The sequence below is a fragment of the Neophocaena asiaeorientalis genome, unplaced genomic scaffold (genome assembly GCF_003031525.2).
Source record: "Neophocaena asiaeorientalis asiaeorientalis breed wild unplaced genomic scaffold, Neophocaena_asiaeorientalis_V1.1 scaffold45, whole genome shotgun sequence".
NCBI lineage: Eukaryota > Metazoa > Chordata > Mammalia > Artiodactyla > Phocoenidae > Neophocaena > Neophocaena asiaeorientalis.
Genome location: NW_020174642.1, coordinates 2,872,759 through 2,887,759, shown reverse-complemented (window position 1 = coordinate 2,887,759; position 15,001 = coordinate 2,872,759). Strand labels below are relative to the sequence as shown.

At 41.2% G+C, this 15,001-nt stretch overlaps 1 protein-coding gene across 1 annotated transcript in view; it reads right to left on the bottom strand.

Annotated features, from left to right (window-relative positions):
• Window positions 1–15,001, bottom strand: part of MRPS6 (mitochondrial ribosomal protein S6) — a 92,842-nt gene that overhangs the window by 11,063 nt on the left and 66,778 nt on the right. The window contains exon 5 of the mRNA XM_024758416.1: window positions 3,804–3,943. Coding sequence (XP_024614184.1) covers window positions 3,804–3,943 — 140 coding nt within the window. The remainder of the gene's footprint in view (window positions 1–3,803; window positions 3,944–15,001) is intronic.

Here is a 15,001-nt window from a genome sequence, read left to right as displayed (position 1 = left end):
TAAATCCCAGCCCCTCTAAGACCATTCCCCACCCCCGACCCCCCACTCTACCCCCAGCTCCTAATCATGCTCCAGTGGTTTACAGACGCTGCCTCGTGAAATGGGTGGTGAGTGAGGCCAGAAGCCTCTGTCGGGAAAAACGGTCCGAAGACCCAAACTTCCCAACCATCCCAACCTGGCCCAAACAGCAAGAGGGCATCCGGTCAACTCTTCCCTGTCACTAGGGGACATAAATGACTCGTCCAATTCTATTGACCCTCAGAGATTATGCGTTTAAGTAAGTTTCTGTGGATCAGCCTGGGAACTTAACCATCAAGTTGTTCCAATGGGAAAACAGGTTCCCAGTTATAAACAATAAACTTACAGACAAATTCCTGGAATGTAACCTGTTCCCAAAGTCAGGACTGACTACGTTAATATTTGGAATATAATGATTATCTTTTTTGGCATAAACTGGTAACAGGCTTGATATAATAATAAACACCAGGTACCATTTTTAAGGTACCACCTCTTCCTTTTGGAAAGCTTCCCAAATAACCCTAAAGTAGCACTATCTCTCCTACCCTAAGCACTCTCTCAGTCCATTCTTCTTTCGGGCAGGCCTGCTTGGCATGTGTGTAGCAGGGGTATGGATTCGGGGGAAGGAGGTGAGATGGGAGGCAGTCACTCAACATGATGGAAGTAACTGCAAGAGAGACGCCTGGCTGTCAGCCTCGGTCAGAGGGACGGTTCTGTGCTGGGCCCCTGCGCTTACAGCCCCTTGGCTGGTGCCTAAGTTAGCCATATGCAGTCATGTCTTTAATTCAAGTGAAAACTCCTTGAGATCAAGAACCACAACGATCCTAAGAACCATCCTGAGACCTAGGAATGCCACTAGGATATACCATTTCTTCCCACAAAATGTAAAAGCAACAAACACTTAAAACCAACAGGACCACAATGCAATGTGGATTCATGCAGGGCATCTAGGGCTCACTCGTTAGCCAGTTAAAAAACTGGCTCTCAACATATCAACCTCAGGAGTCAAACCAGTGCCCCACCAAAATTACAGATACGTTTCACGGCCTCCAGGGCTGTTTGAAAAGAGCCCAAAACTTCTGAATGCTAATAAATGCATAACACACAAGTCCACCCTGTTTCTTCTCAACCACTTCATAGAAGTGAACCTTCCCAGCACCTAACACACTGGGGCACATAGTCTCCTTTGTACATGCTTGTAATGCCTTCTGTGGCTATGTCAGTGCACAAAAAGAACTTGACAAGTGAACAAAATGCCTACTACAAACGTCACTGGGGTTAGTGACTACGGGAGGACTGGCTGCAGCTAAGGGAATATCAGACTAACTTAAGCTCCACAATGCAGCCATCTGACACGCCACTCAATATTCAATCTCCAAACCAGGGAACTCCCAACTACACTAGCCCCTCGTCTCATTTACCAAAAGCCACTGTGAAGAACATTAGTGAGTGTTACAAAAACAAAGTAACATGGTCAAGTAAAATTGACAAACTAGGGCATCTTATGGAAAGGCTTCTCACCATTTATATGCTAAGGTGTGTTGTGAATTTCCAGGATTAGATCATGCAAGGCTTCCCACATCTTTTTTTTTTTTTTTTGGCCGCGCTGCGCGGTATGCGCGGCATGTGGGATCTTAGTTCCCCGACCAGGGATCTAAACCCGCGCCCCCTGCAGCGGAAGCTCAGAGTCTTAACAGTGGACTGCCAGGAAAGTCACTTTTTTTCACTTTTTTTTTTTTTTTTAAGGCTTCCCACATCTGACTGATCACACACACCCTCCATTTTTGGTGGAGCATATCTGTATCACTAGCATTTCAGAGACCACACTTTGGAAAACACTACCTCAAGCAAATAAATACCAGATACTGATTTATCCTCAGAAAAGCAAACTTAAAACATGAACCTCCCCCACTGGGGCTAGGCACCACCTTTTTATGTTGATGTATAATAGACACAGTATGGTATATTTTAAGGATGCTGCTTCTTCTTCTCTGAGGAGTCTGAAAGTAAAAAAACAAACCAACAGAAAAACCACCCAGAAGTAAAATCCTTAACTATAAATGAACTAAGTGACGGCAACACAGCCCTTGGTGGGGCACCAGCACCTTGTCAGGAATCCGGAATGTAGGTCTGGGGTTGTCAGCAGCTCTTCCCAGATCTGAGTTTATTCTACCCATAAAGGAGAAGGAGTACCACCCTACCCCAGCACTGCACACAGAGGCCTGAAAACCAGATGAATCAATGCGGCAGTTCTCAAAGTGTGGTCCTCACAGTAGCAGCAGCAGCGCTACCCACGCACTGTGAGAAATGCAAATTCCAGGATGCTGGTCACACTAGCCCTCAACAAGGTCAAATCCTCTACTTGGAAAGCGGGCAGAAGAAAGCATTCCTACTGTACATCCCTGAAAGCACATAATGAGGAAACTGACTTCTCTCCCTGTTCAGTGCCTTCCATAACAGAACCTGGCTAATAACTCTTGGCCAAATTTTATATGCTTCTCTTAAAAAAAAAAAAAAAAAAAAAGGCAAAAGGATTCATAGCCTTGCTATTAAAACCAAACCCCTTTGTTTGATTTAAGTTTAAAAAAAAGTTATACACACAGTCTCCACTGCTTACTGTTGTTATGACTGCGGAGAGGAATAAGGCACCGAGCATTTCAGGTTGCCTAGCAACGCCGCAGGCACACTCTTCAGAGGTGCTCTCAAGAAGCTGAACGCCAGCACAAAACAAGGTGAAGCAATCAAAAGAAGCGTGCAGTCTGTGCCACGTCTCGGCAGAAGGTTTACAAGCAGTAAGAAAGCCCGGCGTCAGATGTGACTTTACTCGGGCCCATCACGTGTAGCAAACCTGCACAAGGATGCTCGCCCCACATGACTAAAAGCAGCACCATACAACACCCAGTACTGTCCACAGAACACATCTTCAGAGGTGATTTCATTTGACCACTGTGACAGAGTGGATGGGAGAACGACCACCTGAGTTCAGTATCCAAGGAAGCCAAGTGACTTGGTCTAGGCCACACAGCTGGGAGCCCCAGATGGAGAATCAAGTCTTCTAGTCCTGGACTTTCCCTGCTCCGCTAAAAACTGATTCCCATTTCTCTATCACCTACTTCTAGGAAACCCAACAAAATAAGATTCTTCCTCCAAACCAGAAACCTTGGGCATGAGTTTACAGAAGCGGCAAACCAACCCAACAAACTGACCTTGAAGAATTTCTACAAGGATAGGTATCACTATAAAATCAAATCCTTGACATGTTTGAGGAACTCGCTATATACTATGTGAGAAAAAGGTCCCATTACAGAAAATTGTGATTAAAATTGGCTGGAATAGGTAAAACCATTTTCCTATTGGGGATTTTAGGCTCTGGTTATACACATTAGTAATAAGTACATTTTGCTTGTTATCTGCAACCTTCATATTTACAAAGGATGCACTGAGTAGGTGGACAACACATTGCTCAATGAGGTGTTTTAAAGGCGAAAGTTAAAGAAATGCCAGGGGAAAACAGTGCTTAAGTTGACGAGAAAAGTTTCCCACAATCAAAAGCTTATAAATGTATTACTGCTGGCATGACCTCTTTGGGAGCTCTGATTAGCTTACTGTGGGTCAGCATAAATGCATCCCATCTGCAACACAACATTGCTGGGGAACGTAACTGCACACCACCTGGCGCAGTGGGGATCTGACTATGAGCGTCTAATAACTCCTGAGATGAATTACACAGCGCTCTTTACGGAGCCCACCAAAGGCACGTGTCCAGTGACTCACGAAGGACTTACCCTCCCCTGGTGTGCTGCTGACTGTGGGCGGAGATCCTATAAGGAAGCGCACGCTCGCCCAGGTTCTCCAAGTTCCTCACCACAGCCCCTCTGTCCATCAGGGTTTCAAGTGTACGCTTCAAAGCAGCAGCGGTCTCTGGCTGGTTTTTGGTTTTGTTTTTAAAAAGAAGAAAAAAACACATCAGAATCAATGTAAGAACTAGAATGATCAAGTGTGCTCAGTTCCAATCATAACAGCTCTATTGGTAGGGATCTTTGGGTAAAAGCAACAGAAACTACTTTTGGCTAACAAAGTTTAAAAAAAAAAAAAAGAGAGAGAAAGACACATTTATCATAAGGATATGAGATAGCTCACAGATACGAAGGAAAATCTGAAGCAGCAGGCCTCGGAGAGTTCAGGGACCAGAGCAGCTCCAGGGATCTGGGAGGCAGGAACTAATGAGTGTTGTCTTCAGAGCACCTTGGCCAGGATGAATCAGCGCCAATCACTGTCAGTCCTTGTAGCCCATGATTCAAAATTCAAATTCCAGGGAAAGCATCCTCTTGGCAGGACACTTTGACCATCTCACCAAAACCATAGACAGTCAGTGGGAAAAGGGGTTGTCTCCCAAAGAAAAACTGAGAGATTGTAACCAAAAGGGAGAAAGGATGAGTAAGACCCAATCTCTGCCCGCATGGAGCTTACAATCTAAGAAAGACATGAACTCAAAAACCCATGTAAGAAGGCCAGAAGGCAGAACACCGGAAGTGACATAGGGACCAGAGAGCTCATGAAAAGAGAAAGCACATTGAGTTGGAAGAAGGGTTCCATTAAAGAAAGCGGTCTGGAGGGGAGCCCTGGAAAATGACAATGGGAGATGCAAAGAACAAACAAACCAGGCATTGGGTAAAAGAGCAGAGACAAGAAAGTATTGAGGAAAACAGCTAGGAGTCCCATCTGATGAAGTACAGGACAAGGAGGACTGAGAAGTTAAGATCGTAGGTTGGGTCCAAGTATATAAACAATCAATACCTGTTACTAAAAACCAAAATTGAAACAATATAAAATCCCATCATCCAGAGATAAAAGACTTCAAATATTCTGGTGAATTTCCTTCCAGATAGCCCTCTATGCACATGTATACACCAAAAACTTTTGGAAGAAAAGACAATTTATAGGGGTAAACTTGAGAAGACACAACTAACGGAATGTGGAAAATGAGGGAGAGGCGTGGCAAAAGAGGGGCACCAAACATGGTGGCTGGGAGAATGGGATTATTATTAACAGCTAAAGGGAAATCTGGGGACAAGTGGCTGGGGACACAAAAGATGACTCTGGTTTAGGACATGCTGAGTCTGAGATGCCCACAGTTCCTCCAGGCTGACCTCTCAAGATGTAAACCTTAAGCTCAAAACAACAGGGCAGGCTAGAATTACACATTTAACAGTCATCTGCAGAGAAGGGCTATCTGAAACCCTGCGAGGAGTGAGGGCACTGAGGGAGGGGGTGGGGAGAGAAGAAAAGAGACCAACAACAGAACGGGGTGCGGGGGGAGTGCAAACATTTGGGGGCTGACAAGAGGACTCAAAGTCAGAGAAGCAAACAGCAAAAGGAAAACCAGACCTGCCTTGTCACAGAAACTAAGGGAAGAGGCAGCCTCCAGAATGACAGGATGGAGATAAAGAAAAAACCACAGCACAGTGACTGCACGGTCACTTAGCAAGATGGGGCTAAAAGCTAGATTGCAAAGGTAGAGGTGACAGAAAGAGAAAGCTCTAGAGCCTGAGGGGCAAACAAATTTGAGTCAACTTTGAGGAGAGAGAAAACACAAGGAAGTTAGCAGTTAAAGGGGAATGAACCAGTCGAAGGATAAAATGTCGGATGTTTTAAACATCATCATCGATGGCCAACATGATTTGCTGCGTAACTGCTACGTGATCAACACAGATCTAGTGTTTTATTGGTACATATTTAATCTTCACCACACACAAAAAAAGGAGCCAAGAAGGTTGATAGATTTGGAAACTGGGCCTCTGAGAGATGTCATGACTTTGAGATTACATGGCAGTTAACAAGTGGAAGAGCCTGATGCAAAGAAAAGGAACACTGACAAAAGTCAAATCGGGGGAGGAGGCCAGAGGACACCCTGGCAAGGAAAAGAGTACTTCTCCTCAGACATAAGTGAAGAAATGCAAGCAGAGAAATCTTCAATGCAGGAGTGAACTTAAGGAAAGGCTACCTTCCAGTGGCTCATTTTGGATCAAATGAGAAGAAAACTGCAGAACAATTTTAAGTGTACACTCTAGTAACTGAAGAAAATCCACTATATACCTGTATATTTTCTTTCTGACAAATACTGCTAAAATGCTGTGAATGCACTAAGTATTAGTTTAAGGTGTAGAAATAAAATTTCTACTTTTATTTCATATTGTAGCCCACTAGGGATTTTTTAAATTCCTACTGAAAATTATGTGTATTTATATATTTAAGCAGCCTCATGATAAACAGAAACTTCCTGAAAACAAAAATAAGGGCCAAAATCTCTTTGCATTAACACTAACTAGGTAAAAAGTCTATGGCAATTTCTCCTTACGATTGTAAACAAATATTTTTATATAGTTCTAAATCAAACAGAGCCTAAATTCTTCTCACATTTCATTAGTTCACAGACGTTTCAGTATTTTGCAGAAACCTCATTACTAACAGCAGGGTAATATTTCATTTCATTAAAAATGCTATTTCTTGACTCGATATTGCATCAATTAACTTATGATAAGTAGATGAACAGTCTATCCAAATAAAGAATGGGTAAGGGAGAACACAAACACACACACACACACACACACACACACACACACACACACAAAAAAACACACTTTGATTACAGTCTTCTGATTAGCTACCCAAATCATAAATTTTAATTCAGTGTTGCCCGATTAAAAAGGAATATATCTCAATGCCTCTTGTTTAAATTCCAACTGAAGAGTTTACAGTATGAAACATGGAGCATCCTCTTCTGAAGTAAGAGCTTGTATAATAAGATTTGCTTCTGTCCAAAAAAGGGGAAAGGCCACCTAACAAGAATGTAACTTGGGAAAATATCAAAACACATTTTAACTTCGGCATGTCAAGGTCAAATTGCAGACTGTTTGAATGGCCACATTCATTTCACTGTAATTCAAATGACCCAAAAGTTAAAAAGATGAAGGAGGGGTTAAAAGACTTCCTGTTTATTAAGGGAGCTGCTCAACTAGTCCCATATACCTACCTCGTCACTCTTAAGTCACGGGTCAGCAATCCAGGGCCTGTGGGCCAAATCTAGCTCACTACCTCCTTTCGCAAATAAAGTTCTACTGGAACACAGCCAGCTCATGCATTTACATAGTGTCCATGGCTGCTTTCATGCTAAAAGCAGACTTGAAATTACAGCAGAGACTATATGACCCTCAAAGTCTAAATTAGTTACTATCTGGCCAACCTCTGCTCTACAGTGTAATGGACTGAGGGAAGCTGGCAAGGCCTCAATCCACTCACCCTAAAATGTACCACAGATAATACCATGAGCCTGGGCCACTGAGCTACAGACAGTGAGTTCCCCATGGGATGGGTCCGCAGGCAGAAACACAGGGCGCCAACCTAATAAGGAACATCAGCCTGACTGTTCAAATCACCACAGGATTCAGAAGGGATTCTACAAAATCACCATTCCACCCACCAAGCTCCTAATCTAATCAATCCAGGCTTTCAACTTCCCTCATTGGTGAAACTTCTAAGTCTATTAAAATAAAAATTTTAGGCTTCGAAAAGAAAAAAAAAAGCTCTGCTCAACACAGCACAATGTTCAATTTGTAAAAACATATGGTCTACAGGAAGCACACGATCTTGCTGGCGTAATTCTCATTTACAAGGTCTCTGAACCCTTTAATTCCAACTATTCTAAAGAGAGGTTGTGCGCATGTGCTCCTTACGGGCTTCTCTCACCCCATCTGAAAGCAGCTCCTTAAGACTTTCCTCCAACCCACCATATGTCAATGAAACACAATTCTGTTACAGCACAGATTGGAGAGCCAAAAACGTTCACTTGGACAAAAAAAGTATGGAAAAGAAACAGTGAATGAAATGTGAACGGGAACTAGGAAACCTGGACTCCAGTCGCAGCTCCTTCACTAATGCTATGCCACTCTTTAAATTATTACATTTAATAATAGATTATTAAAATGTATCCATTTTAAAGTTGTGCCTCAGTTTCCTCATGTGCTAAATTAGTGGTTCTCAACAAATTTTCTGTCTCTATAAGCCTCTCACAAACAACATTTATGTCACAATTCTCAAAATATCCTGGGGGCACAAAGTTTTTAAAAAGTCTCTCTTTTCTTCTGATATCCTCGTCACCCGAGAGTGCCCCACCCACCTCAGGGACTTTTTATGTCATTCTCATTTACTTCTACACAGCAATTTATGAATATCCTTTCATCACGGGAATGTAAGCTTCAGGAGAGCAAGCACTTTTGTCTATCTTGTACATAACTGTACTCCCCAAATCTACAAGAGTCCGGAGCGGGCGCTAGAAATGGTGGTTGAATAAATAAGCGTTATCAAATGTACCTCCCCAAGAGGGTCTCTTGCTTACTTACTCTCATTTTCCCCCCTGAGGGACTGGAAGTTTCCTCGTTTCTCTAATACAATTTGAAGCCACTTTTCATATACAACATACCTCACTATCAGGGTAGTGACCATAATACTGAAGCAACATTACAGTACTAGCGTTTTTCTGTTTATTTCATGTAGTGCCAAAACGCTGTTAATACCAATACTACGGTTTAAAAGAATCCAGAATTCATCTAACAGAAGTGAAACTAAATATTTCATGTATTTCAGAAATATAAAGTACTAACATACATAAGCATAAATGCTAAACCTGGATTGTTCTAATTATCTGTGATAAGATATAATACTATCCAAAGAATTTACACTAAACAATACTTAAAGAAAGTTCATCCTAGACAAAATTAAAACCAAATTTTGATATTATTATTATTAATTACTGGACCTACTGGTGTTCAGGCTACAAAAGAAGGCTTTGGGAAAACCCCACAGCTAACTTCAAATATTTTCAGGGCTACTATGTAAAAGATAGGTATGTTTTATTTGGATTGGACACTGAGAAACTGGAATCAAAAGGTAAAAATTACAGAGAAACAGAGCATTGATGTATAAACAAGAACACATTTCTGAAAATTACAGCTATATGAGAGTGAAATAGGCTGCCTTGTAAAGAACTGACCTTCCCATCACTCGAAATGCAAAGATATGGGAAGACCGTCATTTCAATCTTTGCACCAGGTGGGAAGTTAGACTTTTCGACTTCTAAAGGCCCTGCTGAGATTAAATTCCAATACTATTCTGGCACCACTCATCATTCTGAAGTGCAACCGCCTTTTTACAAACACTACAATTGCATGGTGGTGAGGAATACACTACTAGTAAAGTTTGCTGGTGGTGCCTAGATTTATGTGAAGGCACCAGCTGTTTTACCCACTATTGCTTTTGCAGTGACCCCCTGAAAAGGTCTCTGGGAAGTCCAAGGCTCCTCAGATCACATTTTGCAAACTGCAGTTCTAGGGATTCTAATGGGCAAAGTTTCTATAAAAAAGAATAAAGAGCAAGGAGATGAGGAAAATAAAAGGAAGGACATCTCTACTTGCCCCTCAAATAAAATCCCCATTCAGTAAGGTTATTTATAAGCTAAGAATTCATGTGACTATCATAAACACCATTGGTCAACGACCAGTGTTTAATCTAATTAAACTTATTTTCATCCCAGAAGAGAAGCTTTTCAACAAAATTATCTTGTAAATTAGACTCTCTGGCAAAGACGGTTTTGAACCAGTGGCCCTAGGGTGCACCCAGCTATCACGACAACACCCTCATGGCCCACCAGGAAATGAAAACCACATAGAATCCACAACATTTAATGGCGTGAAGCATCTACCTACCCCTCACCCTTCTCACTCTACAAAGAGTAGTGCAACTCCCAGGAGCAAGCAGGATTTAGGGAAGGTGGAGCCAGGTCAGAAAACTGTCAAAACCTGTGAAAATGTAAATGTAAAAGCCTTTCCCAACCGACGCTGCATCTTAATTCCAAGGTTAATCTCCTTAAGAAAATTTCCTTGAAATTTACATTTCCAAATAGAGAGAATGTACCTGGAAATTCCGCATTGAGAGTCTCACAGCAATTTGAAAAAGAAAATCTGTGAGCACAGCTTTCAACAGAAGAACCAGCTTCCAGGGAAAGCTCTGCCACTAGCAGACCTCAGTTGGAAGCAGAGAATGGACACCACCTACCTCAAAATGTGTGAGGTGCCAGCCCTAACATCTACAGAGCCCAACTTTGGGAATGATTCCATGGGAATTGTTTTATCAAATATTTTTATGACTCAGTAGAACCTCTTTGCCCCACAATTTATTGAATCAAGAGCTGCAGTCCTCCCAGTAATTAAGGATAAAAATTACTAAGCACAGAAGCTATTTTAAAAATTAGAATAAAATGCAGTAAGGGCAAGTCTAGAACACTAAAAAAAGTAAAGATACATAAATACATGCTGGAACATGAGTATACTTACCTATGATGAACTATTATACACTATATAACTTGTAGGTTAAGTGACTAGAAAAGTAACTCAAAGATTTTTTAAAGGTCAACGATAGAAAACACTTGAGATCTTTTAACTGCTCTACTACTTTGCCCATGAATCATTAAACCATTTATTTAAAAATATATAAAATAACTATGAACAAAGACTTAACAGACTTTAAAAAGCGGGGGAGAGGACAGGAGAAGAAGAGACGGGAACCAATACACATCAAGTGTACTGGGAAAGTAACAAATACTCTAATGAGGTGAAAACCTGTTTCTTTTTATAAGCCACTGTTGTGTACTCTGCAAACCGAAAATATCTCAAAATTTAAAAATAATGTTAAATACTGCAAATTCACAGTTCAGACATATCAAGTGGTCATTTAACCGTTAAAGCAATAGAGCCCTAGGAGTTGCTGAAGCACGTACTAAGTGAAAAGCACTCATGAATATGATATTCAGTATACATACTCATATTCATGAGAAACAAGTATGTGGGGGCATCTAGAACTCTCCATTGCAGAACAATTTAAAAATAATCTTAATGGCATAAATCAGCTGTAAAAGAGAAGGTGTATACATCCACATCTGGAAATGGAGTGAGTACAAACTGGATGACTTCTTATAAATATATCAAACTCTGTGGGTATCAGAAATATAGGTTGAACCTTACGAAACTGCCATTTGGAAGGATCAAGAACAGTCCAAATACTGACCATTTCTTAAGGCTCAACCTAATAGCTATCCACAAACATTCCTCTCAAAGTGCCTCCCTCAAGACAGGTATTTCCAAGTTGCTCACTGTGAAATCCACCTCCAAAAGGATGGCCACGGGGATATGAAACACAAAGTCCCTGCCCTTTAGAAGTCTGTGATGTAGATATGCAGACACACGTAAGTAACTAATAAAGGGAGGGTGAAACACTTCTGACTGGTGGTTTGGAGATGGCAGGCCTCAGCCAGACTCTAAAGGCTGAAGAACACCTCTTCAAGAGGTAGAAGGAGCGTTAGTTAGGGTCCTCTCAGAGCAGGTCTGGATTAAGAAGGTTCTGATGGAATTTATATTTGGGGTAGAATCAATGTGGACACTGTACTCGGTACAGGTAGAAGTCATTGCTTTTTTCCACTCGCGGCAATATTTTTTTTGCCCAGAACGTTAAGATTTAGTTTCTTCAAACACACTTTTAGTAAAAACGTAAACTTTCTGGAGGGCAATTTGGCAATATATATTAGTTTAAAATATGTATGCCTTCAATGCTACAGCCACTTCTAGGAAATTGCTCTATGAAAACTGTCATACCCACGCACAAGGATTTAGCTATGAAAATACCACAAAATTATTAGGATAGTGAATAAATGGAAATGTAGTTCTTCATTAATAGGAGTCTGGTTCAATAAATTATTTTTACTGATTGAACAAGTACTATGCAGCCATTAAAACAAAAGGAATGCTGATCCTTACATACTGACATGAAAATATTATAATAATAAAATAAAGAAAAAAACCCAGCATGTAGGGTCAGTCCAGTTTTTTCCAAAAGAAAAAAAGTACTAAGATACATATATTTTAAAAGTCTGGATGAATATACAGCTAAATGATACCAGTTTTCCTTAGGTAGTAAGATGAGAGGAGTATTCTGTTCTCTTCTTTCTGCACTTTATTATCTGATTTCTCTCACAATGAGCAATGAAAAGGTGATTTTAAAACTTTTGAGGTGGGGGTGGGAGCGAATTCAGTTTTCTGTTTTAAGAAGAATTTCTTCCCCTGAGTCTATGCCAATTGCTATCTTACTAGATGCCACAGTTTGTGAATTCTGTGTCAAAGCCCTGAAACTATGCCTCAACATTTAGAACTCATGCCATATCCATACTGATTCCATATCCATATACGTTTTAAAAAATATAATAATCAGGGAGGTGTAGATGGATAGCTTTTCAGCGGTTACTGAAAGAGCTTTGTAAGCTATACTTCCAGCATCATGAGCTCTTACACCTGGCTGCTCTGTCTCTTGGGAATCAGAGGAAAAACTGGAATCTCGAAGTCAGGAGCCCAGAGATCTCTGATCTCTGATTCTAGAATCAGAGCAGACCAAAGAGATGTGATGGGAAAAGGCCAACTGTGGCCTTGAAAACACAACAGCCAATGAAAGCAAGATGATGTGAAAAATAAGAGGGGCCTGCCCATTCTACTGCCATGCAGCCAAGACTCAGATTCTTGAGATCTGGGAAATCTGACACCAAAATGTATTCTTTGGATGATATGATGAAAATAAAAAGAACCCAGGGAAGAATGGAAGAAAAAAATCAGAGGAATAAGGGTCCAACGACTGCCAGATTCAGCATAGATTAATGCCGTGCCAACAGCAAAGTGCAAATGAAGTAGAGTCACAGTTCGTAGCATGGCTGAATTTGCAAATATAAAAATAATAGGATCGGGCTTTCCTGGGGGCACAGTGGTTGAGAGTCCACCTGCCGACGCAGGGGACACAGGTTCGTGCCCCGGTCCAGGAAGATCCCACACGCCATGCCGCGGAACGGCTAGGCCCGTGAGCCGCGGCCGCTGAGCCTGCGCGTCCGGAGCCTGTGCTCCGCAATGGGAGAGGCCACAGCAGTGAGAGGCCCGCGTACCACAAAAAATAAATAAAAAATAATAGGATGATCGGTAAAGTACCTTCAGCTGCAAGGTAGGCAGAATGTCTTTAAATCATAAACTGGACTTACCTTAAATGCAATGGGCATCCAAGGGACCCCTGCAGCTAGTCCACATAGAGACATAAATACCGGCATTGGTATCAAAAGGCTATAAATGAATAAAGTTAAAGAACTAACACAGAGAGCAAGAAGGAAGTCATGATTACATGAGATCCAACTTCACATGAATTTACTAGTTGTCAATTACTTATGTGCCTAGGTTATCAGTAAACATGAGTAGTTCAACCATAATGCAGTTTTGTTCCTTAATAAACCCACTTCTTTCCAAGGTCTCAACTCAAAGAATGTCATTCAGAGGCCATTTAAGGCCAAAAGTGGCGGCTCATTTGCATATAACCAACCATTCCCTTTGTGATTCGGGTAAGTCAAAGGAAAAGGGCAAAATTACCAAGGCATTCCTCTAGAGCACATTAGAATCATCTGGGGCGCTTTTAAAATAAGATGCCTATGTCTCATCCTCAGATATTTTGATTCTATTGGTCTATTGGGGATTCAAAAATCTTGGGCACTAGGATTTTTCAAAGCTCCCCAGGTGTGGACAAAGGTGAAAACCACATTCTAGTAGGAAGCTGGCTAGCCTCTCACCACTCCAAAGATGAATGATTCTGGCTGAACTGTAGTTTATAAAGGATTTTCAGCAATGATCTCCTTCAACTCTAATTTAAGGAACATAAATGCTCCACTTTTCTCACAGTAATAATGGAGCCCTCCCTGAATGTGAAATGACAATCACAACAGGTGACTACTTGTGGTTAATACTGCCTGAACAGCTGGGAAAATGCCAAAATTAAGGTACCCATGTTTGCTACTCTGAGAACATTCCAAAATCCACAATCCTTTTACTGGGAGATTTCCATTTCTTTCCTCCTCATTCCCCTCCAGATGCACTTACAGATGAATAAAAGATGGGAAACAAGAAGATTGGCAGGAGTCCTGGTTACTATGGCAGCAAGTAAATGAAATGCCACAGCTCATGAAACTGATAGTGAGAGCAGGCATCAGGTAGACATCATGGAGCTGTACCTGTCTTGTTGATTGCTCTCCTTCATGCACAATTCAGTTCACTGCCTCCGCCTTATATTTCATCCTGTTCAGAGAGTAGAAGGGGGACAGCACTGGAATGACAGGGAGACCAAGGAGGTAAGAATCAGCAAAGGATATTGACAGTAGAGACAAAAGCGTTATGAGAAAAGCCAATTTAGATTCTGTGAATCTTCTAAGCATCAGTGTATGGGTTTAGCAAAAATATCAGTCTGACTGGGTTAGGAGAAATTTTTTAAAAATATGCCTCGAAATAATCAGAAACTTGGGCTTTGGCAAGACAGTCAGATTTGCATACCTTGCTGAACAACACACCAAAAGTGTCATCACCAACTAAGCCACTGCAGTGGTGTGTATTACTCAAGTGGTGGGAGGAAGGTACTTACGGGACTACACTGCTCCAAAGAGCAGGGAGGAGAAAGGGCATAAAAGCACAGAGGAACTGAAGGGATCAAAACACCCGTCGAGATTCAGCTACTTCCTAGGAAAAGTGTGCCTTTCCTCCCCTAATCCTATCTTGCAAGTGTAATCATTTAGAAGTACATGTCCTTCCCTAACAAAGCCTCTTCAAGGTTGCTTCCTATTCATCTTTACTAGATGCTGGAGATGCAAAGAACCTGGCACACAGGATGCATTCGATAAATGTTTGATGAATATGTACATCAAAGAATAAATGGAAAGATAGATGAGAGATGGAAGTTACTAACTGTACTTAATTCAACTAGGAAGGAAGAAAGGATTAAACCAAAAAATGAAATAAAATTCAAGGAGAAATAAGATCTTCATTGCAAAAACAAAAACAGCATATATATATATATATATATATAT